This window comes from Ailuropoda melanoleuca, chromosome X (genome assembly GCF_002007445.2).
Source record: "Ailuropoda melanoleuca isolate Jingjing chromosome X, ASM200744v2, whole genome shotgun sequence".
Classification (NCBI taxonomy): Eukaryota; Metazoa; Chordata; class Mammalia; order Carnivora; family Ursidae; genus Ailuropoda; species Ailuropoda melanoleuca.
Window position 1 is genome coordinate 87685527 of NC_048238.1, and position 27736 is coordinate 87713262.

General features: G+C 41.5%; 1 protein-coding gene across 1 annotated transcript in view; it reads right to left on the reverse strand.

Annotated features, from left to right (window-relative positions):
* Nucleotides 1-27736, reverse strand: part of TENM1 (teneurin transmembrane protein 1) — a 761614-nt gene that overhangs the window by 49207 nt on the left and 684671 nt on the right. Inside the window, exon 25 of the mRNA XM_034649058.1 lies at nt 18941-19095. Within this exon, the coding sequence (XP_034504949.1) occupies nt 18941-19095 (155 nt within the window). The remainder of the gene's footprint in view (nt 1-18940; nt 19096-27736) is intronic.

Consider the following 27736-nt stretch of genomic DNA (forward strand, 5'->3'; position numbering starts at 1 on the left):
GGGCTCCTCCACTGGGAGCCTGCTTCTTCCTCTCCCACTCCCCCTGCTGTGTTCCCTCTCTCGCTGGCTGTCTCTCTGTCACATAAATAAATATTTAAAAAAAAACAAAAAACCCCACAAAATGTTAAATTTATGGTTACTACGATGCCTGTGGCAGCGACTACTAGTTCTAGGCCTACCCTATCATCCATTCACTCTTTCTTCCTTAGTAGTAAACCCCCAATTTTTTTAAAAAGATTTTATTTATTTATTCAGCAGAGATAGAGACAGCCAGCGAGAGAGGGAACACAAGCAGGGGGAGTGGGAGAGGAAGAAGCAGGCTCATAGCAGAGGAGCCTGATGTGGGGCTGGATCCCAGAGCACCGGGATCACGCCCTGAGCCGAAGGCAGATGCTTAACCGCTGTGCCACCCAGGCACCCCCCCCAATTTTTTTTTAATCTGGGCACACTGTTGTCTACAATAGAAGATGTTCCAGTCTTATTTGCAATTCTCTGTAGCCATGTGATAAAGTTCAAGGCAATAAGATATAAGAGGAAGCATGGTAGTATCCACACTTTTATTTATTTAATTTTTATTATTTTTTGAGGGGGGCAGGGGAGGGGCAGAGAGGGAGAGAGAGAATCTTAAGCAGGCTACATGCCCAGTGTGGAGCCAGACATGGGGCTCGAACTCCTGACTCTGACCTGAGCCAAAATCCAGAGTCAGATGCTTAACTGACTGAGCCACCCAGGGACCCCCTCCTTTTTTTTTTTTTTAAAGTATCCACACTTTTAAATTGATATTTTCAATGGCTATATAACGAGAGCTGACCCAATTGGAAGGGGCCTCTTTTTGCCCTTCCTTCCATTCTGTAATATGAATATATTGATTGAGATTGTTGGCAGATGTCTTAGACCATGAAGTATCCAGAAGCCCAGGTCCCTGATGATCTCATAGAGCTGCCATCCTAGTCCTGCACTACACCTCTAGTCTCGCTGCTGTCATGCCTGTGTCACTGTTATATTGGGGAGTTGGGTTTCTGCTATTTTCAGTTTAATCTAATCACAATGAAGAAAATGTTCTGTTAGGTTTTGTTCTTGACCAGTGTTACTGACTATACCATTACGGTCAAATGGTTCTAACAGATTTTCAGTTCTATGTCTCTGGATAGATCATTGGTGTTTGCAAAATTAAATTAAATTGAAATAAATTAATGTCTGAAAGTGACTGACACATATGGCAAAGTCCACTAGGGCAGCCCTTTGTTAGGAGGATGACTAATTGCTTAAACTTAGTGATTAACCTCAAGCATTCTTGAATACCCAGTGCCCCATCTTTGGGTACTTCAAGCTGCTTCCAGCTTCATGACTCATTTGGATCCAATGCTTCTTCATTATACTATAAATACATGTTTGCCTTCCTATGTCTTGTACTAGGTCTGTGAGTCCTTAAGGGCAGCGGTGAGGTCTCATTCATTTTTGTATTCCCAGAATCCGGTATTAACAGTTGGCAAATGTTTGTTGAATGAAAACATTAGTGCCTCATTGACTGTAACATTTTCAGTCATGAAAGCATTTAAAAAATTATGAAATGCACATAGGCTATAAGAAAAACTATTTTTCATCAACATGTTTGAGTCAGTAAATCTGGGTTTCCAGAGACCCATGGAGGTTAGTGGAAATTGCCATATTTCCTCAATCTTAAGAAGTGCATTTCTTTTTTTTTTTTTAAGATTTTATTTATTTGACAGAGAGATCGACAGCCAGAGAAAGAGGGAACACAAGTAGGGGAAGTGGGAGAGGAAGAAGCAGGCTCCCAGCAGAGCAGGGAGCCCAGTGCGGGGCTCGATCCCAGGACCCTGGGATTACACCCTGAGCTGAAGGCAGATGCTTAACGACTGAGCCACCCAGGCACCCCAAGAAGTGCATTTCTTACTTCCTCCATATTTTAACTTTCCTGAAGTGAGACTGTGTCTTATTAATCACTGCATACATTTAATGGAGCATTTCTCTAATACCACCCCAAGTTGTCAAATTGATGCCATGTCTTACTATCCATGGTGTCTTAGAATTGAGGACATATGGTATTCCCATTCTGGTCTGTGCACTTTGGGGATCCCTGGGACTCTTTCAAGGAGGTCTGTGAAGTCAAACTATTTTTTTTTAGATAATACTATTTGTCTTTTATACTTTCTCATGAGTGTACAGTGAGTAGAATTCTCCAGAGGGTACCTGTGGCTAGCATATCTTTGTGTTAAAAAAAATTCACAGTTTTAATTTCTTTTTTTTTAAGATTTTATTTTTAAGTAATCTCTACCCCAACATGGGGCTCGAACTCACAACCCTGAGATCACGAGTTGCATGTTCTACCAACTGAGTGAGCCAGCCAGGCACCCCCCCCACTGTTTCAATTTCTAATAAAGCAAATATTAATAGATAAAACCCACATACAGAAAAGTTCTTTGAGGTCCCTGACAATTTTTAGGGGCGCAAAGAGGTCCTGATGCCAAGAAGCTTGAGAATGGTTATCCTACAGGAAAGAAACAGCAAATGAAGCCATTCTGTTACATAAGAGTTTCACTCAAGCTCATTAAGAAAACAAGCATGTATCCCTTCCAAGATGGTTCCCGGGGCCATAAGCTCTGTCCAAAAGCACACTGACAGAGTGGCGGAAAATCTGTACTTCCTCTAGAGACCCAAGGCCTGATGGGTGCTGTAAAAGTTTGTTCTTACAGGCTCCCTCCGAGCAATCAGCACGTACACACGCTCTCTGAGTCTGCTGTGTAATTGCCACTACCTCATCTTAATAACAGGCATAATTGTTCTGAGTTTCCGTCGACCCTTCCTTGCATCTCCTCTCTGAAGCCTCAATTTTGGAAATGGCACTTGTGAATACACAGAATGTTTAACCACTTCCAGTTTTCAATTTACAGTCAAAGTCATCTATCAGCAGGAGATGAAGGCCCAGTGTGAGAACTACAGAATGTCCTTCAGACTCCACAGCTAATTTGTTTGTAAATTTGATTGTTATTGTAAGAAGAACATATTGTACATGATGCTACTTGCCGATTTACTATTTGTATCTCTCTGTATCTTGGGTTTTATCATTAGAGTCAAAGAACTTAACCCTTTCAGCACTTCCGTGGGTGGGGAGAGGCACATGGAAGCTTTCCTGTTTTTCCCTTTTTGAGTCTCTGTTTCCTTTTCATTTTACATGTATTTATGAAATGCCTACTGTATATTCAGCACTGTGGGAGACACGCATACAGAAGGCAAGACAACTAGGGAACAGTCTGAGGTATCATGAAATAAAATGTGAAGGCAGGTGAGGAGGCCATAGATTCTGGGTGAATTCAGGCAAGAGAGGACCATTGTGGGGTGGGGCTCTTGTCCTCCTGAGAGCCAAGGCTTTGCCTGCAAAGGAGCCAAGTACTGAGAAGAAGCTCCTGGAGTCATTCTGCAGTTTCTTCCTGCTGAGAAGTTGCAGAAACTTGTCTGTTGCAGGTTGTTAATATTATAGTATTGGCTTGACAGAATAGACCAAGCTTCCAATTCCCTTTGGCATCTAAAGCAATTTATAGGCCAGAAGTATGACTGCACAGCTTTTGTGAAATGGTCTGATTTCATTGATCAGCCACTCCAAGATTATGTTTTCATTTCTGTAGCTATTGCTAAGCCTTCTTTCTGGTATAATATTCAGGAAGGAACTATTAAAAGATTGCACCATGGAGATGTTAAGATATAAGTGGGCAGGGTTCTGTATGGGAAGAGAAATATCACAACTCATGATGGCTCTACTCAAAAGTTCATTTCAAGTTAGACCAGCATTCCACAGATTGTCTCTCTTATCTTAACTCTGTAATGTTTCCAAATGATAAGGCTACTAATAAGAGCAGATGGCCTAATGAACATTTAGAGGAAAGACTGAACTGGTCCTATTTTCATTAGGCTGCAGTGTGCTTCTGGGTTTTGCCCACCACTTCCCTGTGTGTGATACAAAACAGCACGCAATCAACAGATGGCCCAGCTCAGGCTTCATGCTTCCAGAACTCTGGAGACTAGCCACCTGACCACTTACCATGTGTACAGAATCATTTAAAGAAGCAGGCAGGCTACAGACTTGAGCCTGAACAAAAGCAAAAAATGGTGATGAATATTGAATACCCAAGCTTCAACAAGAGGGGGGTCAGAATCATTCTCGCAAACACATCGAGCGGCTCTGGTTGAGGTCCCCCAATAACACCTTCTTATGGATTCAGGAATGATGAAATCCTCTGTGGCAAACAGTCCACTCCAATTACTGTTTCATCCAAACTGTAAGCATATCTGAGTGACTCCGGCAACAACGACGACATGGAAACCTAACACCTCACTGCACAGTGCGCTCGTTGTTAAGCTACTGTCTCACAGCTCCAAACTCACCCCTTTGGACATTGCTTTGTGATGCTGCGGTTGGGGCTCTGCTAACTCTATTTCTCTTTTGCCAGCTGGATTTCTGAGAGGTCCTGACAGTCTGGGAAATAAAGCGATCCCAGAAAGCTAGAGGAGGGAGAAGGCGCTTGCCCCTCCCTGTTGCTTTCTCTTCCAGTCCGCGTGGCTGCAACCTTAGCTCTTCTCCCCGGCGGCAGTAGCTGACTGTACTTTCCAGCTCTTTTCTAGACTCCGAGAATCAGTCTCGTTATGCCACCTCAGAGGCACCAGAAGCAGCTGGCTTGCATCCCCCACTCAGAGGAGCGGATCCCACCTCGATAGAGCAAATCCTCCATCTTCCTAGGTTCTGACAACTCCAACCGCTTTCCTTTGTTTCCCTAGCCCTAGAGGTGGTGACTGATTCCTGCAGATATTATTTTAACCTTTTTTAAAAAAAAGATTATTTATTTATTTATTTGAGAGAGAGAGAGAGAGAGAACATGAGCAGAGGAGAGGGGCAGAAGGAGAGGGAGAAGCAGGCTTCCCGCTGAGCAGGGAGCCTGATGCGGAGCTCCATCCCAGGACCCTGGGATCATGACCTGAGCCGAAGGCAGACGCTTAATGGCTGAGCCACCCAGGAGCCCCTCAAACTTTTTTCCAACACTCTAAAACCTGTGCAGCTCATTCCCGATATTAAATTCTCTCTGTTAAACAAAACCAATGTGAGTTCTGTTTTTCTGACTGGATTTTGACTGATATTCATAGCAAGAAGCCTCTTACAAGGACAGAGGAAGAGCAATACCCACTGTAAGCCAGTGGAGGTAGAAAACTAGTAAAGGTGAACAAGAACTGGGGAAGAACCGGAGACGTTATTAGTCACTAGCACCCTCTGCATCACCCGCTGGCCGGTAAAGCTGCCATGTCCACAAAATATGCATAAAAAGTAAATCCACTCTGCTTGGACTCTATGGGGTTGGTTGTGATTGGCTTTAACCAGAGCTTCTCCGACTCTCTGGAACTGCCATATTGCTGTCATGATTCTATAGAAACTTTTCACTCCTGTGATTTTTGAGGAAGATTTCATGATGGGTCATGCCGCTCTCCCACATGCCTTTTTTGGAGACAGAATTCTGTGCTAAATGGTTTAGAAGGTTGGCCCCTGACAACATTTCCTAGGTGCTTAGAGTTTACTTACAAATAATAACATTTGCTGCTTATAAGCAAAAATACACTTACTACTAAATATCTTTTTTACATTCCCTCTCGCTAGCCTCCTTGTCAGACACTGAGATTGCTCCGTCAGAATCCCCTTCTTATGTATCTGAAGATAAACACCTCTCCGCAGATGGAGGCCTCTTGCTGAATGTTTTATATGTCCCTGTGTTTACCTTTCCGAATATACCAACTTTTGAATGGAAAGATGACACTCCTGATGACAGCCAATAGAACTTTCTCTGAATTGTGTTTCCATTTAATAAAGATGGGTTGGCACCGATTCACAAACTTTCCCTTCCCATAGGTAATAGAGAGTGGGGCTACGTTCAAAGGTATGGTCTGAAATATAGTTAGGCCAACTGGCTTACGTTAGGACTTAGCCCAGGTTGTTGGCTGTATAAGCCCTAGATGCTAACCACTGAATTTACCAACCAGATATTTCTGTATCTTAGAGAGTTTCAGGTTTATTTCAGGTCATGGTGCCTGCCGAGCAAAATATGTGGAAGACTGAGTGGTTCAAAAGTAGTTTGCAAGCTTTGCATCTTGTGACTCTCCCTGAACTTTGAAGATGCTTTTCCTCTGGTGCTTAATAGTTTTAATAAGAGCTAACGTGCCATTGTCCTTTGTGTGGAAAGAGGACACTGCTGAGGGAGTTTTATTTATGTGATAAATTATGTTTTCGATATAGCATTGAGCACGGTACTTGACTTTTATTTTAAGGCCCCTGACAACTCTGGCTATTTGCTTGTGTGCAGACATTTCAGCAGAATTTGGATATGTTGGAGTTGAAGATGTTGGCCTGCTGTTCTCCACTTCTCATATAAACAACCCGAGCTGTCACTTTGGAGGGAGCAACGCAAATATCTCTGATAATAGGTTATTATTCCCTAATTGTGATTTTTCCTTAGAGGTGCAGGCCTGAAAAAAAGCAGTTAAAAAAAGAGTTTCAATGAATTTGGAGATGGGAAATGATATTTAAAGGAACTCTGTGGATCATCTTATTGCAATGTTTTTCCCTGTTGATTATTTTGTTAAATTTGGCTTTTTACGTATTAGAATCTTTAAAAACTGACTGACATGCTTGGAACCTGAATGTCTTAATAAAACAGAAGGGTCACTGGATAGACAGAGCCACTCATACACTAAACTTGCCTCAAAAATCCTAGAATACTGCTTTTTTCCTATGAATACATCAGCCTTATAACTTCTTTCCTTTTGATTTCCCACATAGCTGGGAGCATCTTGTTTTGTCTTGGGAGAGTCATATTCTGCATATTGACCTAGATAAACTCTGTTTCCTTACTTATCTACTGTCATATTTATTTTTTTGTGTGTGAAATTGACCTACCTAGGATGGTTGCAGGCCACCTACAGAATCAGCTGCTCTTTTACCTTTCGATTTCAAAGAGATGCAATTTCATCTAAAATCTATACATATCAAAATCATAGACGTATGAAACTCACACTACATTCCAGCCTTGGCTCCATAGTCGGCATGACACTTCTTGAAAGTAGAAAGAAAATGAAAGATTTAGGGCACTGTTCAAGGACTACAGTGAACATCCTGTAAGTGATCTAGATTTGTGCCCTATCAGCCTTAGGCAGATGAAGCATTCTGTGAAGGTTACAGCAGGCTAAGACCAGTGTCTGGAGCCCACTAGCGGTTATAGCCCACCGAACTCATCTACAGGTACACGCATGCCTCTTTGCAAAAGGTACACCTGTGTACAAAGGACAGGAGGGAAGACTGCACAATTTCTATAGCCGTTCCAAACTTCTTGGTCCTTTTGATCTTGGCTTTGTAAACGATCAGTTTAGTTTTCTGTTGTGTGGATGGAGGGTCAAATACTACTGCTACTAACTACTACTCATTTACTGAGCACTTATGAGCCCGGAGCTTTGCTAAGTGATTTATATATCTACTCTCTCATTTAATCCTCACAACTTCCCTATCGAGGAATATAACATCATCATTGCCATTTACAGATAAAGAATTTTTCCCAGGGCACACATCTCGCAAGTGGTGGATCTGGGATTAAAACCCAGGTAGTCTGTGCTCCCAACCACTATGCTTCACTGACTTTTTATATTGGTAGAACTATGAAGGAGAGTCTACCCTAGAGGCTTGACTTTGTCTCTTGCACTCTCTGTGAAAGGCTTAGAAAAAAGTTTGGCTCTCCTTTGCAATGCCAGAAAGTCTTCTCCTGCATTTGACAGAGCGAGGAGAGTAGGTTTGAACTGAATGAGCAATAAATAACATTATCCAGGAATGCATTTAAATTAGAGACTGACAACCACAGATATTACCAAATCAGAATAACCACCTTGCAGACTTGTTTTGTTCTTGTGTCCTCCCATTTTAGCAAGTGCATGATGAATCAACAGAAAATATTTCCTGAAGGTGCCAATTAATGTCTTACATCATCCCTTATATTTGTAAAGCAGCTCATACTTTTCCAAGTGCTTTCACATGAAAGAAAGCGAGGACACTTAATCAACAATTGGGTCATTTATTGAATTAGCCTTCATAAGGAGGAATAATTAGCCAGCTCTAAAATTCTAGTGTTCGTTTTCCAAGTGTACTGCTGAATCTGAAATTATAGAGAAACCTCTTTTGGGTTGACAAGTAGACAAAAATGATTTACTTTTTTTCTATAGTGCCATGTTTCAGAGGAGGACAGAAGAAATGATTCAAAAATAGGTGTTCTTTTTCTGGAATATAGAAATGGCAAGGAAAAGTAGTGTTTATTTAGCATTATTATGTAATTTCAGGCATAAACTCTAACAAATCACTCATTTACAGGTGAGTAATGTGGAGAGCCACTAGGGACTCTTAAAGAAGACTTTTTCCAATGATTCTTGGGGCCGCTATCAAATGGGATCAACATTAACTGCCATCTCAAGCTCTGTGACAGCATAATTTGATTGCTACTTATATCGAGGTTTGTGCCACTTTCTTTCCACATGCTGCCCACCTAACTGGTATGTCAGAGGAACACATAAAAGCCAAGGTTACGGGTAATGCCATATGCCCTCTCTCTCTTCAGTTCTGGTCATCACTCACCATTTACAGTGGCGAGTGCCTTTCTAAAACCAAAGTTCTTTCATATTTGTTTTCTCGTCTGTCACGACAGCCTTAGAAGACAGTGTGCATTTTTATCCCACTCCACGCTGCTGAGGAATCTTAGACTCGGAGACCACAAGGAACCTGCCTGAGGTCACACTGCTAATAAATGACAGAATCTGGGATTGTCTATGTTCTTTCTACTAGCCACGCTACCTCGGTCAAAGGGAAATAGGTGTTAGAGAACTTTAGTAAAATATGCCCCAGTGATCCTGAAGAGAAGAAAATGGTCCAAGCTTATAAACATGCCTGTGTTAGGAAGTTAGTAAGTTTGCTCATTTTTAGTAGCCATTGCTTTTTATTTTAAATACTTTCACATTTAAAGTTACCGATAGATTGAGGTCTCTGAGAAGAGTGTGGCTAACGTTAGCAGTGCCTTCCTGCCGTGGTTGATGCAGACTGAGCTCCCTCTCTGCCTTGTAGAGACGAGCACTTCCCCCACTCTCATTTCTGCATCTGTAGCAGGGGCCTTTGGATCAGCAGGAGGGACTGGCTGCGACTGATGGGGATTGACTGAGTGTATGTGGCTCAAATGAATAGAGCAGAACATTGCTGATTTAGGATGCTTACGTTTGGATTGCCGCAACAACCGATTGCTGAGTAGGTAGACTGCTGCACAATTGATGTTGTCCAGGCATGAGAACAGTGAAAGAAAATGGGAAAATCCACTGGAGGTTTGGTGTGTATGAATTTTTTATTACTGTTGTGGAAAACCCACATAAGGTTAAATTTATCATCTCGACCATTTTTAAATGTACGGCTCAGTAGTGTTACATGTATTCATAATTGTTTGCTATGGATCTTTAGAACTTTTTCATCTTGCAACACTGAAATTCTCTACCCATGAAACACTAATTCCCTCTCCCCCCTTCCTTTGGCAGTCACCTTTCTACTTTCTGTTTCTGCGATTTTGACTACTTTGGTTACTTCCTATGAGTGGAATCATGAACTATTTCCCTTTAGGGCACTGGCTTATTTCATTTTGCAGAATGTCCTCAGGGTTCTTTTATGTTGTAGTAGATGATAAGATGTCCCTGTTTGAGGCTGTGTAATATTCTGTTGAATGGACACACTGGATTTTGTCTATCCTGGTATGAGTTTTAATGCCATCCAATACGTTAGTTGGTGCTCACTACAGAAGTGGGTGCTTCGGTTGGTCAACCTAACCATGACTGAACAGGATAAAGTAAATGGATGGTACGAGGGCTACCACATAACTTTTTGGGGTTCATTTTACTACTCCATGGGCCTCGTTAATCTGCTGTTTGAGCCATTCTCCACTCTTAATCTCTTACCCCTTTTGCCCACTTTCTTTGATGCCCACTTAGCTGGGCATGTTGTCCAGTGGTGTTGCTGGCTCCTGACAGAGGTGTTTACAGAGATCTCAGATAAGTTGCTTTCATCTTCTCTGTCCTGCTGTTTACCAGCAACTCATTCCTTCCAGAATTCTACCACATACCCCTCTGTCTGAATTATCTGGAGTGTGATCAGAGACCTCTTCTTTGCTTTGACAGTGACACAGGTCCCATAGTCACTGAAGCACTGGGAGGGTGTGGTGGGGTTGGAGGTGGTGAGATTTTCATCTCTGGTGGCAAGAACTTTTAAAATAAACTTTCTTTTTCCCCCCCTGGGAGATCCCTTTATTCAAGCAAACTTATTATAATTCAGATTTTCTTGATTCCCTACAGAGCTTCACAAAATTTAGAAGTCTGTCCCTGCAGGGAATTTTACTTATAATGGCCTTCATTTGAAAGATCTAATTCTGTTCCCTTTCAGTGTGCACATGGGAGAGTGATGCAAGTGCACAAAGAAAAGGCAGGTAACCCCCGAAGAACCTGAGTTTCAATATCATCTGTATCACTCAGGGTGATGGAGGACATTCTGTAGACATGAAAGGGTTGGCAAGGAAGAGAGGCAGAGACAATGAGAAACATCAGGCAAGAGTTGAAGAAGTGAAAAGAAGGTGACTTTTCTGTTCTAAAACTACTATTTTTGTTTCCCCCCCCCCTTTTTTTCTCCCCTGATTGCTGTAACTTTTCATGCCTGGATGTTATTATATATGTATTTTCCAAAACAACAGAAAATGCTAAATCCACTTGTATAAAGTTGAATTGACATGTAGATTTTGAGAAAGAGGCTTTCTAGTTCCCCTTCTATCCAGCTGAGGTTTATCTGAAGCTTGCAAAAAATTCTCAGGACACTAGAAAATGGCTTTTTCAGTTATGTAGAAAGCGAAGACAAGCAGAGAAGGCAGAGGTCCGATGCCTGGGGCAGGTGGTGTAATGCTGCTGATGGATGAGAGAGGGGAAATTTTGTTTTCTCTGTTAAGGAGAATGACCACAAAGAACACTGGTTCAAAGTTACTAAAGTCCACGATGAGTGGAAGGGACTGCAACACAGCGCCTAACTTCTTTAAACTGAGTTCAAGTTTCCTGGCCAGGAAGAATGACTTCTTAGAGAGAACTTACAAATGGGTTTTTAGAACAATTTTTTTGGTGTGTGTGATTGTTGAGAAATAAGGGGCAGTAGAAGATGTGCTGGAAGGTGGGTAAATATAGTTCTGACTTCAAGAAGAATCAGAAGAGGTGCCTCACAAATTGCATGGAGGAAACCTGATGTCGATTTGGAAAAGATGAATGTGTTAGTAAACCAGTGTTTTTTAGTTCTTAGATAAGGAAGTGGGGTTTATGGATACTATGACTGGAAACAAATTATGTCAAGGGATTTTTATCCCCTTTTAAACAGAGTTACCAGCCTGATAAGGTTTCTTTGTGGATAAGTTGAAGAAAATATAGGTGAAGCTAGTGGCTTTCAAACTTGTTTTGACTGTGACCCTCAATAAGAACTATACTTCACACCACTATCCAGGATCTACAATTGAAATAAAAGTTTCATGAAACAATACTCACCCTTACTACACATGATGCACTCAAAGGTTTTTTGTTCCATTTCTTTTCTTCTTAAAGCTGGTCATAGGCCAATATATTGATTTCCTGCTCCACTACGAATTGCAACCCATAGGTAATAGTTCAAACAGATGGGTTTACAGTCGAACAGATAACTAGTTTAGTGGTGCCACAATTTCATCTTGGCGTATCTATTCATCAATATAATCATGGATGAGGACACAGAAGGCATTTATCAAATCCATAGGTGACACAAGGCTAGGAAGGATAGTGAAGATATTGGATAATGGCAGAAGAATACCAAGATAAGGACTGAATCGAACAAGATGGAAATGAATACAGACTACTGTGAGATCCTGCACTATGATGCAAATAACCAACTGTACGAGTACAAGATGAGGAGACAGGGATGAGAGACATGTGAATTTTTAGCCCTCTGTAATCACATCATAGATCAAAAGTGTCCAAAAATCTAATTTAACTTTAGCTGTGGTTTCTTAATCTGTGCTCTTTATTTCCTTAGTATTTTGCAAAAATGCCTTCTTGGGGGTCGCCATGTGAACCACCATTGGGTGGGAGTGAGCCTGAAGAGGGAAGGTTCTGGGATATCACTTCTGGTTTGAATCTGCTTTTTGCACCAGTTTTACAAATGGAGACTTTTTTCATTTGAAGTAAATATTCTTTAGCAAATGTCCTTTTGAAAACCCCCCAGGCAAAATGAACCGAAACAGAGAATATAGAAAGAGGGCTGTGATAGTCTCCATTTTAACTGAGTTAGCGCACATCTGGATTATTTGATTCACTTCTGGAAACCTCGCTTTCAAAGAAATATTAAATAAATGGGAACATGTTCAGAGAAGGGTGAGGGAAATGGCAAAAGAACTCAAAACTATGCCAAGTGAGGGGCAGTTCAATGAATTGGGGATGTGACTTAGGAGGCCTGGGAGAGTTGTTCACATAGATTGAGAAGGCTGTCTTGTATAAGAGGCAGTTTGATATAGCAGTTTGGTGAAAAGAATGTGGACTTGGGCATCAGGTCGACCAGATGTAAATTTCAACTGTCACTTATTGGTTGTGTGACCTTGACTAAGTTATTCAACTTCTTCGAACATTGTTTTTCACATTCATTAAAAATAGGGAAACATAACACTTACCTTGAAGGATTGTCATGAGGCCAAATAAGATAACATATATGAAAGTGCCCAGTATAGTCTTTGGTTCACTAATACATTTATTGCATAGAAAACAGATTAGATTAATAATACAGGGCCTCAAGAGTTGTGGTAAGACTAGATGGTAAAAGTCAGAGGAATACTAAAAAGTTAAAGTTAAAGGTATCCCAGAAGAGCTTTCTATTCGTCAGAGACATTCAAAGATGGAATGAGCTGCCTGGAAGAGGCAGTGAGTTTTCTGTCACAAGACGTGTTTGAAGACGGGTTGGTTATTACATGGTGAGAATATTCTGGAGCAAAGTCCACCATCAAATGATTGGGAGGAGGAGTAGGATTCCTAGTAGACTAGCTGAACAGATTAAATGCATGGGGTCAAAATTTGCTCCTCCAAAGAACCAGTCACTGTCCTTCTTTCATAACCATGGATAATGCCTCCTTCCACCTCTTAGGTCCATTTGACAACTGGGTTCTTTTGGGAACCACTGGGGAGTATACATATGATCCAACAAAAGGAATGGTTCTATACTGGATACTCTAGACAAACACCTGAAGGTGTGTGTCTTATGGACAGTGAGTGGGTCAACTGCATTGTCTATGCACACAAAAGGTCCATGTTCTTGTGTATCTGCTATTGAGCTAATTTTGGGAGAGCATTAGGCTGGCTCCAAGGAGTAAGCCAGCTCTCAAATTTGCTATCAACGCCAAGAGACTGGGTCTAACTCCCAGCTCCATTCTAGTCAGGCATGAGATGGAAGTGAGTTACCAGAGCAGGGTGATTCAAAAGCAGCGACGGAAATAAAGAGCCTAATCTCTTCATAATCAACTCATCTCCTGAAGTGAAGGGCCTTGTTGTTTAGAGCAGTGCTTACAAAGGGCAGTTTTGCTTCAGAGTTTACACCGAGAATTCAGTTTCACATTTCAGTAAATCAAAAAAAGGATATTGATTTTGAACAAATGGCTGATTTTATTGTCAAAGCAAATTTCATTTCTTGAGATGATCAGGTTTTATTAAACGATTTCCTAAGTGCCACTAAACACACGTTCTGTGAATAAACAACATATTCTTTAAGCAAACAGCATTTGTCACCCACTAACTACAATGATATTTGGTCATCCCCAACTGTCACTGAAAATGTAGAAGTTGTAAAAATGCACACTGGGGGTCTGGAAGCTTGTGCTTGAATCTTGGCTGTATCCCTTCATAACTCCGTGGCCATAGCACGATGCGTAATTCTTCTGACTACCAGCTTTCTCCTCCGTAGCTGGAGATAATTATACCTACCTCCCAAGGGTGGTTGGGTTGCAAAGATAAGATGGAACAGTGTGAATAAGATGTTTAGCATAGTTCCTGGCACATAGTAAGCTCTCAATAAATGGTAGCAGTTATTGTTAGAATTACTATAAGGAGGACATCATGATCTACTGAAGTTTAGGGCAGACTATCAAGGATTAATTCTTCCTGGGGTTCAGGTTTGCCTCAGAAAAGTACAGAAGACAAAAGCAAAGAAGAGAAAGAAGAATGTTCTCCACATCACTTCTCAGCTTCCAAAGGTACTATGCCACCAAGGATGGGCCTTCCCTTGCTGGGGACCTTTTGGTTCTGAAATGCAGGGAAAGTAACAAGAAACTTTAGTAATGGGGTTACATTTCTGTAGAGCAAACTTCAGGGTTGGAAGGACCTGGAGAAAACGGTTGGTTCCTCTTCCTGAGTCCAGAGAGGCTTGTATTTCAAGTGGCCATAGATTGTTGCTCTCCAACGTTTGCTTTAAAAGTTTCAAAAAGTAAGGACTCTACAAGGTCTTTCGATAATGTATGATGCTGCCACAGTCTGAGAATCAGTAAGCTCCTTATAAGGTCTGATTCAAATCTTCATGCTGCAAGGCCTCTGTGCTCTCTCCTGTCCGTTTCTGTCAGCAAACTCTGTGTGCTTTCATTTAGACATTTGTCGTCACCCTCACCCATCAATATATTTTGATTTACTGAAATATGAAACTGAGCACTGCGTAAGCTCGGCTGGATCACTGTAAGTACTACTAGAAACAATGGGGGCTTTGCTCTTGAAAGGTGTTATGAAGCTCCCGACTCAGCTTCCTTCCTTCTAGCTGAAGACAGCCCATGTTCTTAAGTACGGTCCTGGAAAACATAGGGCCCCAATCTGCCACAGTTGTCTAAACAGACAGGGGAAACCCTGGCCATTGAGGCAGAGCATCTGGGCAGCTGTGCCACACACTTGCTTCCTCCTGGTAGACACTCTATGCGCTCACTTAGCTGAGTTAAGCCGGCGTTTGCCACCTTTTGTCCACCTGTGCCGCACCTGGGTGCCGATTTGCACACACCTGGGAGCTGATCTGCTTTAATGCCAGAGCTTCCCCTTCCCAGCCAAGCATCTCAAAAAAGTGATCTATTTTCACTTTCCCCATTTCCTCACCTCCCACTCTACCACTGCAATCCTACTCCAATTAATTAGCACTCTACCACAGGCACTCCTATCAAAGTCACGAATGCTGTCAAACCAAATGGCTTCTGAAAAAAAAAAAAAAACAACAACCCAACTTCTTTTATGTGACCTCTAAAGCAGCAGCTGATATTAACCATTCCCTTCCTTTTGAAAAGCTTCTTTCCCTTGGCTTTTTGACTGCCCACATTCCTGGTTTTCCTACTACCTGTTAGGTCTTTCCCTCCGGTCTCCTTTGTGGCCTCCCACTCCTCAGCCTTCTCTTGAGGGTCGGTATCCTTGGAGTCTGGTCTTAAGTCCCCTCATTCTCTCTCTCTCTGTCTCTCTCTCTCTTTGATGTTACGGACCATCCTTGGAAGATCTCATCCACTGCCATATTTGCTGTTACCATGTGTGGACTGATAATCCCAAATCTAACCCCCATTTCAGGCCTTGACCTTTAGACCTATTTCCAGTTGCCTGCAAGATATATTTACCTGCTTCGGCACCTCAAAGTCAACATGTCCTGAGCTGAGCCCATCATTCAACCCCCACCCCAAACCTGCTTCTCCTCTTCCTGTATTCCTCATCTCAGAGAATGGTACCATCATACCTGGACTTCCTTAATTCTGAAATTAAGTCCAGTCAACAAGTTCTTTGATTTTAGCACCAATATTTCACTATTCGATCTAGGTTTCTTGATCCATACTGCTGATACTTTAGGTCTGGCCATTATCACTGCTTGCCTCTGTAACCCGAATAAATCTGAGCAGCCTCATGGGCAGTGTCATCAGAGTTGTATCCCAAAGAAACATCATCTGGACATCCAAAAAACACTGGAAAGTGAGTTAATTTGTACAGAAGTCTTTTGACAAGGTGCTGATCATTCATATATATATATGTTTTGTCCCCATCACACCTATATTACTTCAGTGGCCTCTGAAGCTGTCTCCCCTGCCTGTACCACCATTTCCCTCCACTCAATTCTCTATGCAATAGCTAGAATGATCTTTTTAAAAAGTACTTCTCTGCTTAATGTTATTACTGGCTCCCCATTGTCTACTGGATAAAACTTCACCCTGTTGTCCCACTTACCTCTAGCTTCATCTCTCACTACTTTTCCATGTTCTTTGCACCACACTGTCCTTTTGATATCGGTATATGTGTTAACTGCGCCTGCTGAGCACTTACCATGCACACCCAAAGAACATACAGTCTACTTTGGTAGACTAGTTGGATACAGTTTGGCACGAGAACAGATTACATATTAAATGTGGTGATACTAAATTTTAGTAAGAGAATGAAACAACAATAAGGATTAGAACTAATCAGGGAAGTGTCCCCTGGAGAAGGTGAGATGTGAGGAGAATGGGGAACGGGATTTGGAGCAGCAGAGATAATTCCAGACTAAGGGAATGGGACTATGAGAAGCAGGTCCTTAACAAAGGTGGAGGGTCATAATCTGGACACTAAGGTAGAGATCATTACAGACTCATTGTTTTGTGCCAGCCTAAGAGGAAAAATTCTTATTACTCTTTAGGGTGCTTTAAGCACAGAACAGGAAATAATGGACAGCAGCAAAGAAAACTGCCAAATAATTTGGACATGAAGCCTGAGAGAAAGAGAGAAAGAGAGAGACAGCATGATGTGGTGCAGTCAGATGCTTCACCGACTAAGCCACCCAGGTGCCCCAAAATTACTGTTTTGCTATAGTTGAAGTTGTGTCAAATAAAGGGAAGGAAGGGCATCGGAGACACCGAGGCTTGGAATGAAATGCCATAGGGAAAATATGATTCTGTCTCCTGGTTACCAGGGCTCCTTTTCAATGGGCTACACTCTACATCCCAGCCTGAAAGAGATGAGGTAGCTTTCATTGTGGCAATTATGGCTAGCAAATGCCATGTGAGACAGAACCCTTCTCATGGTGATGAGGATCATATGTTTGCTCTATTTAGACAAAGAATTCTCTTTTGAGCATAACTTTTCCACACAGAAACAGAGAAGTTGTTTAGATTTGACTGATTGCAATACTAAGTGTCCTATTTTAAGTTAAAAATATCCCACAAGTGAATCATATACGTGCATCTTCTCTTTTTTGTCCCCCTCCTCCATAGAAACACATTCACACCCTTCCTTACTGCCATAAATAATGCTCCTTTTCCTTGCCTTCTGTAGGATTTTGCATCATGGAAAGTTAGGCTGCTCTACGACTTGATAGCCTGATCCACTCAAATCTCTCTGAAGAATGGTTCATTCATTGGGCCAGTTTTCCAGGCCTTCCAATTCCCATTTTATTTTTGTAGTTGACTGTATCTGACTACCTTCTGCCTTTCTGGGGTGTGGCAGGGGCACACAGAGAAGAAGAAACTCCCAAATAGGCACATTTCTGGTGTTTCAGAGCCATGAGTATGTTTGGAGGACGGAATGGGAGGGAAGAATAGAGCTAATGACTAAGGCAAGGTTTCCGGATGATGTGTTCACGTAAGTTCTCTTGTGATCCTAGGCTCCAGGTGATACAAAGAATGAAGCAGCAGGAATGACCTGACTGTGGAGGATATAGCCGGTTGCCCACCCATGCAGCAACCCTCCATTCTTTGCCCAGAGAAGCCTACTTTTGGTTCAAGAATTAGGCAGCAATATGCTTTTGGAAGGTGACCCTGTTCCAGAGGGTCTGAATCCATTTTGGCGATCCCCATTTCCCCTTTTTAGGTGACTTTAAGGGGACTCTACCAGTGACTCCATTCTTGCCTGTGTGACACAAAAAGGAAATCCGCTGGCATCTTTGTCACCTCTGATCATCTCACCACGTGACATCAGGAGACCTTATTGTTGAAACTATTTTTAGATACATGTTTCTTTATTTGCGGTCAAAACCATCCTGTCTGATACATTCACTAACCAATCCTAAAATTCTCAACTTCTACTCTAATTCATTTGAAAAGATGATCTAATAATGTACATCACCAGAGTCACAGATTCAGGGATGATTAGAGCACGAAAATCCCTTTGAGGCCTGTCTTGTCTACTTCTCTCATTCTACATACCAACCTCTTCGAGTCCGCAGACTAGGGAAGACACCCACAGGATGCCAGAATTGTGCTGTATGCACTATTATCTCCCTATGTGTCCAATCCCGACTTTGTACAGCTGTGGTAAAAACAGAATTTTCGACTTGGGTGAAAGTTATGCTGAACTTTCCCTTTTGTTCTACAAGGAGCTGTCTTAAACAAATGTAAACTAGGTCTCAGAGAGAATGTCCCTTCTACCTAAGACTTTCAAATCCCCTAAAGATAGCTGTTTACATACACATGAATAACAAGTCATACTCATATAGACATTACAAAAGATTTCTAAAGACTTTGGTCGTCAGTGCTTTTCCAAATGTGTGTTACTGTATTATTTAAACATAATAAAATTATGTATCTTGGAAAATACTCAACAGAAGACTGGCCTTACCCTCCAATTGATTCACATTTGAGAGCCTTCATCCTTATTCCTATGCCAACATTCCACCTAGCGTTACTCCCCAGGGAGTTTTTCTGAGGAGGAAAAAAGTAACTTACAGAAAGAGAAACTTCTGCTATCTGGTGTTATAACAGATACACCAGGCTTCCTTTCTACCTAATTTCTGCATGACAAAATTGTTATCCATTTCCATGATGCCAAATGGTGATAGTGCTTGAAAACCAGCGGCGCCTACCTGAGTGATGTCCATTCCCGAGTCACAGCTCAGTGGCTGTGTGGAAGTCAGACCATTTGAGCCGATTACAGTTGTGATCACAGCTTTCTCATCAATTCTCCGAATCATGGTCCCATCCACAAAGTAAATGAATCCATGCCTATCAACTGTGATGCCTGTTGGGAAAGAGCAAATGAGCATTAGTAGTCTAGTGGGCCACATTTGCACCAAGATTCGTATTCTGAAAGAAGCCATAGAAATGGAAAAGCATTTTAAAGACATATGGATTCAATTTTGCTCAGCACAGACAGGACAGTAATGGGAGATGTTTGTTCGGACACACATCCACTTCTTTGTGTATTGAGAAGAAATGACAAAATGTAACATGAGGAAATAAAGCCAGGTCTAATAATTTTGGGTTGTCTAGCTTTACATTGCCACCCCCCAATACTTGCTTACCCCTACAAACAGAAAAAAAAATCCTCTTTAAGCTAAAAGGGAACAGACAGAGGAGGCAGGCTACCGCTTATTTTCATAGTTGCATTAGAAATAACTGACTTGGAAAGCATTAAAGTTATTTTCATCAATTCACACTCAGCTCACAGAGACTTTGTAATAATTCTGATAAACTGGACTGAGTTTTTTTCTTTTCCTCTGTATTACCTATTCAGAGGAGTTTGGGGATCAAAATTATGGTGTCACAAAGGGAATGGTTAAATTTCTAGAAAAAAATGAAAGCCAATAAAATTCTCACAGTAGTTTTTACACATTGTGTTAATTACAGCCTGGTGTTTTGGAAAATACATAATAGCAGTTAGAAGGCTTGGGTTCTAATACTGAACACATCATTTACAACTCCTATGTGATTTTGAGTCATTCGTCCCTCTAAATTGTAGCCTCCTCTTTGGTAAAATATGGAAAAGATTATCTGCTTGTGATATTGTGATTTATAATAAGAAATGTATATTTGGCCTTCGTCCCTGTTTTTAGCACAGAGCTGCTAAAACTCTGGAAATTTCCAAAGTGGCAAGAGAGATAAAGGTGTCTTTTGTTATGCTAATGAGGTGGTTTTTGGACTGCATCTAAAGATGGGTTGGTTGCCAGGAGAACCATCCATGAATAGAGGGTTGGAACTTTAAGTCCCGCCCTCAGACGTCTGTGAAGGGGACAGGGGCTGAGACTGAGTTCAATCACCAATGGCTAATGATTTAATCAACCATACCTATGTAATAAAGCCTCTACTAAAAACCCAAAAGGACAGGCTTTGGAGAGCTTCCAGGTTGGCAAGAACACATGGAGATTTGGGGAGAGTGGTGCACCTGGAGAAGGCAGGGAAACTCCATACCCTCTCTCACATACCTTGCCCTAGGCAGATCTTCCATCTGGCTGTTCCTGACTTACAGCCTTTTCTGATAAACCAGTGATCTAGTAAGTAAAAGGTTTCTGAGTTCTGTGAGTCCCTCTAGCTCATTAATTAATTGAACCCAAGGAGGGGTTGTTGGAACCTCTACTCTATAGCTGGTCGGCCAAAAGCACAGGTGCGTGGGGGGCAGTTTTGTGGGACTGAGCCCTTAACCTGAAGGATCTGACCCTTTCTCTGGGTCGATCGTGTCAGAATTGAGTGAAACTGTAGGACACGCAGCTGGTATGGGAGAACTGCTTGCTAGTGGTGTGGGGGGAGAACCCCCACTCAGGCTGGAACCTGGTCTCAGAACACTGTTTACCACCTTACCTATGCTAAGGTGACCGACTGTCTTAGTTTGAGACTGAGGCAGGGTTCAGTTTTAAAACTGGGACAGTTCTGGACAAACTGGGATGAGTTGGTTACTCTTTGCCTAGGTTGTTATAAATATCATATGAAATAATACATTTAAAAGTGTCAGACACATATAAAGAACATATGGCTCAACTCCTGCTTCCCTTGGTGCTTTTGATAGTGCTCTTGAAAATAACCACATGGCATTACTTTAAAACTAGTCTACAATTTAGTCTTTTCCTACCTCTCCTTTATCCAGACATTGTGAAACACAGAATGTGTATTAAAGCTAGGAACATCTGTGATAACAAGCACGTCCTTTTAGCGTGTGCACACACACATTCACACACACAATAATTTTCCTGGTAAAGAATGAACTCACTTAAAGACAGTTTCTAAACCCAACTAAACAGACTGCTTTTAGATGAACTGACTCATTGGCAGGAGGTTAATATTAAGACTTGGCTTTATGGTATACTTTGATTAATCCTGGCGTTCCTCATGAAGTATTAATCCTTAGTAGCTGTAAAAGTTAGATTCATTTTAACTTTCCCTGAATACCTCTAAATTCATCTATGTTTTGGAGGGTTCTCCAAGGAAACCAGCATGTCCAAACAAGGGGAAGTTCATGGTGATAAGTCCCCTTTTCATTTGCAGATACAGAAGGACTTGTAAGGAGGTTTTTCAAAAGACTTAAGCTCGAGTAGGTCAAAGGGTGGTGGCACATGAGCATTTCTTACATCTCCAGGACATCTGGACTGAGGACGAACCAAGGCGTACCTCTGTTTTTCGTTTTTTTTGTTTTGGCAAAATCAATTTCGCGAATGCCTGGTATTTGGTCTGCTTTGTGGCAGGCCTATGATTACCTTCTATGACCTCTGTATTAAATATCAATGAGTACGAAATTTAAAACTGGCTTGTCATAAGAGGATGGACTGAAAGATCAAGTCTCAGGTCTGGAGAGAGAAAGGCTGAGAGTAGCTCAGCTTAAAGTGTTTGAAATCCTGAGTATTTACCAAATACCTACTGAATGGCCCTGTGCCAAGTTCTGTGGAGGCCAAAGGACAAAGAATCCAGACGCACAGAAACGAGGAAGAATACCCTGCAAACGTTGCTCTAAGGAGGAGGCGGTAAATTTAGAGCTTCCAACCCCTTGAAAATTGGAGCAGGTTCACAAAAGGTATAGAGAAATAAATGTATTCCTCCAGAAACGAACATATTTTGGGGGGGGGGATCCTTCCATCTTTGCGCGGACACCAGGGAGGACAATTCTGTTCCTTTGACCACTGCATTCCTCATCCCCATCAGAGGGTGAAGTCTGTACCGATGCAGGGAGGATATCCTGGACTTTACATGGTTTTTCCACTTTTAATTTTTGTTTACTTCTAAACACTGTGAACTGCTCTCCCTCTGTTCATGTCTGCCGAATTCCACAGACGAGGCATATTAAATCCTCACTGTTGGCCTTCAGGGCTTATTTGGCAGACAGGTTGGAGGATATTCTCCTTTCATATATTTGTGTAGCAATTTCTTTGATCGTGGTCCAAACTGCAAAAGACTCCGTTTTTCCTGAGACTCTTTAATTAAATTTGATGGGGTTATACTTATGTTTGGAGTTGAAAAAGAAATAGTGGAAAGGTCTTTGAGGCGCTGTGTGATAGATGCTTTATTAGCACATCTAGGTATGTTTTATATGTACATATTTTCATTTCTTTTCATTTTCCTTCCTCAACCAAAAAACCACCCACTCAACCAATATACACACAGAAGCAGATTCCCCAAACAACTAGTTTTACAAGCTCTTCACTGGTGAGGTTTGAGGGGTATTTAGTTTTCACTGACGTTAAAAACCAAATTGAAAATCCCAGGCAGGAAAAGGAGAATTTTTTCGCCATTACTTGGAAGGGGGCAGTCTCCCCTCCCATAATGAGCATTGGCGTAGCCCAGGGATGTCGATGATGCAGTCAGCATGATCTATTACCGTTTGTTAGGCTGAGTGGGAGAAGGTGGCACATGCCCCATGTATTTTAAGCTTTATTTTTCAGGGATGGGGATGTGAGTGATTTCAGAGCACATAAAGCCATCTGGGGCTAGTGCGATCTGCAGATGCAACTGACTTTTGTGTTTTGATATTGTTGTACCCAGATTCCCAAAATTTGGTACCTAACGCTGTGGGGATAATTTGTTCCAGTGGCCACATCCGTTGTTGTGCTGACAGCATTTTCATTACCACTTAAAACACAATGGAAGGCACAGTCTTTGGCTAAGAAAGGAGTTAAATTGCATTGAGAAGACCACTTCCAGGGTTTAAAATTTTAACCAGTATTCATTTTTAGAGCAAGCAAGAATATATAGATCTCTGATGTTGCCACAAGGTTAGTGGGGGGGGAAGTAGGAAGAACAACACAGACAACTTGAGTCTCCACAGCACCCCACCTCCAGGAAGGAAAACACTGGGTTCAGATGCCCAGACAACATGTTTAGCTTGGAGCACATTTTTACATTTGTGAGAAAATAAATAAATCCTTGTAAATTAGTGCATATAATGAAAGCACTGACAGACCATAACCTGGAAGTGTGAATGGTGCTGTCTCCATTCATCAGCATTAAGCTCTAACAAGCTCTTTCTATGGAAGGACCTGCTCATAAATAAAGTGCATCTTGTAAAAAAAATTATTCACCACGTCTTATGCAAAGTAGGGGACATTATATAATATCTGAACTGCAGGCTCTTTTCTCTGCGAAGCATAGCTCTGTATGAAACAGCTGCAAATTACAGGCGAAATTATTTGACTTCTTCCCTTGTCTTATTATCCTCCAATGAATAAATACTGTAATTCAGAAGAAGACAATTGCCTAAAGCTGGGGTGGCCTGGACAGTTACTAATAAATGTAGCACCTGTTGGGGAAGAGGACACTGCTGATCGATACTGGAACAGGCAGGGATTTCCTGATGTGAGGTCATTGGGAGTCCAGATGTGGCGGTTAATAGCCCGGAAATAGTGGCTCAAATATCAAATTAGGTAACAGTGAAGATCGGAGTATTTGGCCGTGCAGAATGCCAATTTCAAATGTTGGCAGAAGGTATCTTTGTATTTAATTTATAAAAATTACAGCTGTTGAGGCCACCTACATTTTTACTATTTCTACATTAAAAATGAACCTTCTTTCAGAATATAGGCTTTGGAAAGTAGTCATAAAATTCTCTCATCTAGAGCCCTAGCAACCAGAAAACTGAAATACTGTTTTTTCCCCCCTGCCACAATGTGCTTTAATTTTATGATACAGAGATAAATGGTTAAAATAAACTTTCAGGGAATGTCCTAAGCGCAATATGGCGTCAGCTCAAGCTCCAATACTGAGAGTGCTGAATTGTATAACTGACATTAGCTGTTGATCATGAAGTGCCCTTTAAATCAGAGAGAGATTAAAATATTTTGCTTTATGTGCAATCCATTTCTCTGAAAATTGGTATCATATGTTGGTCTATGTGGAAATTCTCCAAGGGGCAAAAAAGTCCATTCTCCAACTGATCTGATTACTGTCCACTTAATTACCCACTGGGATCAGAAAGGGTCAAGTTACTTTTGCACAGTAAGCCTGTTAAGTTCGCTTGCTAGGCAGCCCCTAAATGGAGCTTCTAGAACTTGGAGAATTTACAAATATCTGTGTGTCACTAGGGTTGGAAGGAGGCAGAGCTTAATGACCAGATGAAATGATTTCACTGTGTCCTTAACAATGAGAACAGGATTTCTTCAGTAAGAGACTCTAAAAAAGTCACTATAATATTATATGACTAGCGAATGGTGTGACTTAATCCGATATTGTTTAATAGAAAAGTTACAGTATATTCTAAATAGTAAAGGTCAAATTCCAAAGAATTTAAATACAAATTAAAAATGATAAGCATTCAAATGAATATTCTACTGACCGGAAAGTCCTTTCTTTCACAGCTCAGAAGGTACTTTTTAAAGGGCTTCAGAGATATCATAAGAAACAACAGATGTTTGGGCTAGTTAACCAAGAATTCCAATCGAAAAAAGGCCAGTTTTTAGCATTTGTCTTCTCTTCAGCTCCTTCTGATCCTCTCAAAGCTTTAACTTTCAGGGCAAGACAGAGTGAATGAAGGGCTCTCCTATCTCCACCAACCACTATTTTTCTGAAAGCTTACTGGGGAACCTCTTTCTCCCAATTTATTATTAGATTTATTTTGTATCTGTTATATGTCAGGTACGGTGCTAGGCACTCGGAGTACAGCAGAGCAGTATGAAACAGAGCTCAGAAACTGGTGGGGGAGAGGAACCAACGGCCAGGCAATTACAGTGCCTGGAGATAAGCTCTAGTTTAGAGTGAGTCAGGATGCTGTGGGAGCAAGCTTGGGGATTGGGCTGGGGAAATGAAGGTCACAAGTGATTTCTCAGAGTAAGTGACACGAAAGCAAAATCTGAATGGCCGTGTCTAATTCCTGATGAGCCTAGTGTGAAATCCAGGTAAGCTCCACTGAAAACCCATGAAGACTGACTAATATCACTCAATAATAACCATTTTCATTTGCTGGGACTACTATGACATTCCAGACATGGTGCTGGGTTCTCTACATCCATTTTCTCATTTAACCCTCATAGCAGCTTTGTGGAGTAGGTATTATTGTCATTTTTCAGATGCGGAAATAGAAGTTCAGAGGTTGAGTGACTAACTCCAGGTTACCTACCTAGAAAATTCTAGATTTAGCTTGTTTGCATGAGTTCATTGCCCATTCTCTTAATCCCTCTTCCATGCAGCCTAAATGGGGCTATCACTTTACCACAGGAATGGTGTATAGACTGGCTTCAGAGGGCTCAGAAGCTCCATGAAATTATCTGCAAAGTATTTTGTGTATGGGGAGATGGTCCGTTGCTTTTGTTAAATTGTCAGAGTGACTAATGACCCCGCTCAAAAGACTGTTAAGAGTTCTTATATTCCTGTAGATCTCTTGGACTTCTTCAGAATTATCCTTCAAAGATACTCTGTGGCTTCACCCCACAAAGCTGTGAGTTTTGAGAAAGTACTCAGCATTTCCGTGTGATGGAGATTTTGGTAATTCAACTCTTACTGTATGAGTTATCACATAAAAAGGAGGCCCCAGAAACAAGGGTGACAGATTCCTATGTTGTCAGGGGCCAGGCACATGACATAAATTTGTAAGTTAGTGCCAATAGATTATATAGGTTCTAGGGAAAACTGAGGTTAACAAAAGAAAGCACGTGCCACCTAAATGCATTCGATCTTTTTTTTCTTAAATAAATAAATATGGGCCAAATGGATTATATTTTTGAACTGGATTTATTCCTTGAGTTGCCGATTTATGATGCTTGCTAGAGGATAATCAGGAGGAATATATATATATATATATTCATATATATATATATATAAGATTTTATTTATTTGACAGAGAGACAGCCAGTCAGAGAGGGAACACAAGCAGGGGGAGTGGGAGAGGAAGAAGCAGGCTTCCAGCGGAGGAGGCTGATGTGGGGCTCGATCCCAGAATGCCGGGATCACGCCCTGAGCCGAAGGCAGACGCCTAATGACTGTGCTACCCAGGCGCCCCAATCAGGAGGAATATATTGTCAGTGAAGAGGCTGCTGTGGGCAGAGAAGATCCATGAACTTGGAGTGAATCCAATAACCAGTATAGCGTTGCTGTTAAAAGTTATGTCTTGCTACAGAGATGTTCCATATATCCCTTGCCCCCAGAGATGCATAACCTCTCCCGCTATCAACATCCCCCACCAGAGTGGTCCATTTGTTACAACTGATGAACCTACACTGACACATCATTATTACCCCAAAGTCCCCAGTCTACATTAGAGTTCACGCTTGGTGTCGGACATTGTATGGGTTCGGACAAATGTATACTGACATGTATCTACCATTAGAGTAACATACAGACTCTTCATATGTTAAAACTACTCTGATTTTGCTCTGCCACCTTTCTCTTCCCCATCCTTCCTTCAGAAAGCCCTCCCCCTTTAGTATGGCAGAGACAATGCTATGTATTCAGGTCACCCTATCTATTTTTATTTCTGAGAATAGAGCTAGGTTACATTTTCCAAATTCCTCTGTAGTTAGGTGTGGGCAGAAGTGATGCATGCTACTTCTAGGCTTGGTCCCTAACAAAACCTCTGTTGAGCTCCTCCATGGATCACCCTCTTCCCACGCAGGCTAGCCAGATACAGAGGGACTGAGTAGCTAGTTACTAGATAGAAAGAGCCTGGTTACTTGAATTACCACTTGAGGAGGAGGTTTCTCCCACCTCATTGGACTATGATGTGAGCAAGAAACAAAGTACTGTTTTGTTAAGCCATTGAGAGTGCGTGAGGGTTTTTTTTCTTTTTCCATATAGTTAGCTTGGACTGACTATTACAGTTACCAACTCAAATCCTATTCACCTCTTAAGGCTTCTATAAGATGTTTCTTTTTCGGAAAGCCTTACCTGCAAACTCCAGTTCATTCTGGTCTCTCTGTTTTCTAACCTACCGAAGCTGGTTTTTGTTTTTGGGGTTTTTATAAATTTGAATTCTCCAGTCATGCTCTGTCCAGGCAACAACTCCTTGAGGGCAAAAACTGGATTTTATTATGCTTTACTTTTATATCTCAACAAATCCAGTAGACCCGGGCACAGATGATCAATAAAACTTGCTGAATTATGGACTTAATTGTCACACGTTTACAGATTCCCCTCAACTTATGATAGGGTTACTCCCCGATGAAGTCACTGTAAGTTGAAAATATCATTAAGTCTAAAATCATTTAATACACCTTACCTACTGAACATCATAGCTTAACGTAGCCTACTTTAAACGTGCTCAGAATACTTATGTTACCCTACAGTTGGGCAAAATCATCTAACACAAAGCCTCTTTTATCATGAGGTGTTGAATATCTCCTATAATTTATCAAATACCGTATGGAAAGTGAAAAACAGAATGGTTGTGTTTTGCTCGTGATCATGTGGCCTGGAGGTGCGGATTCCTACTTCCGCCCGGCATCCTGAGAGTATCGTACTGCATCTTGATAGCC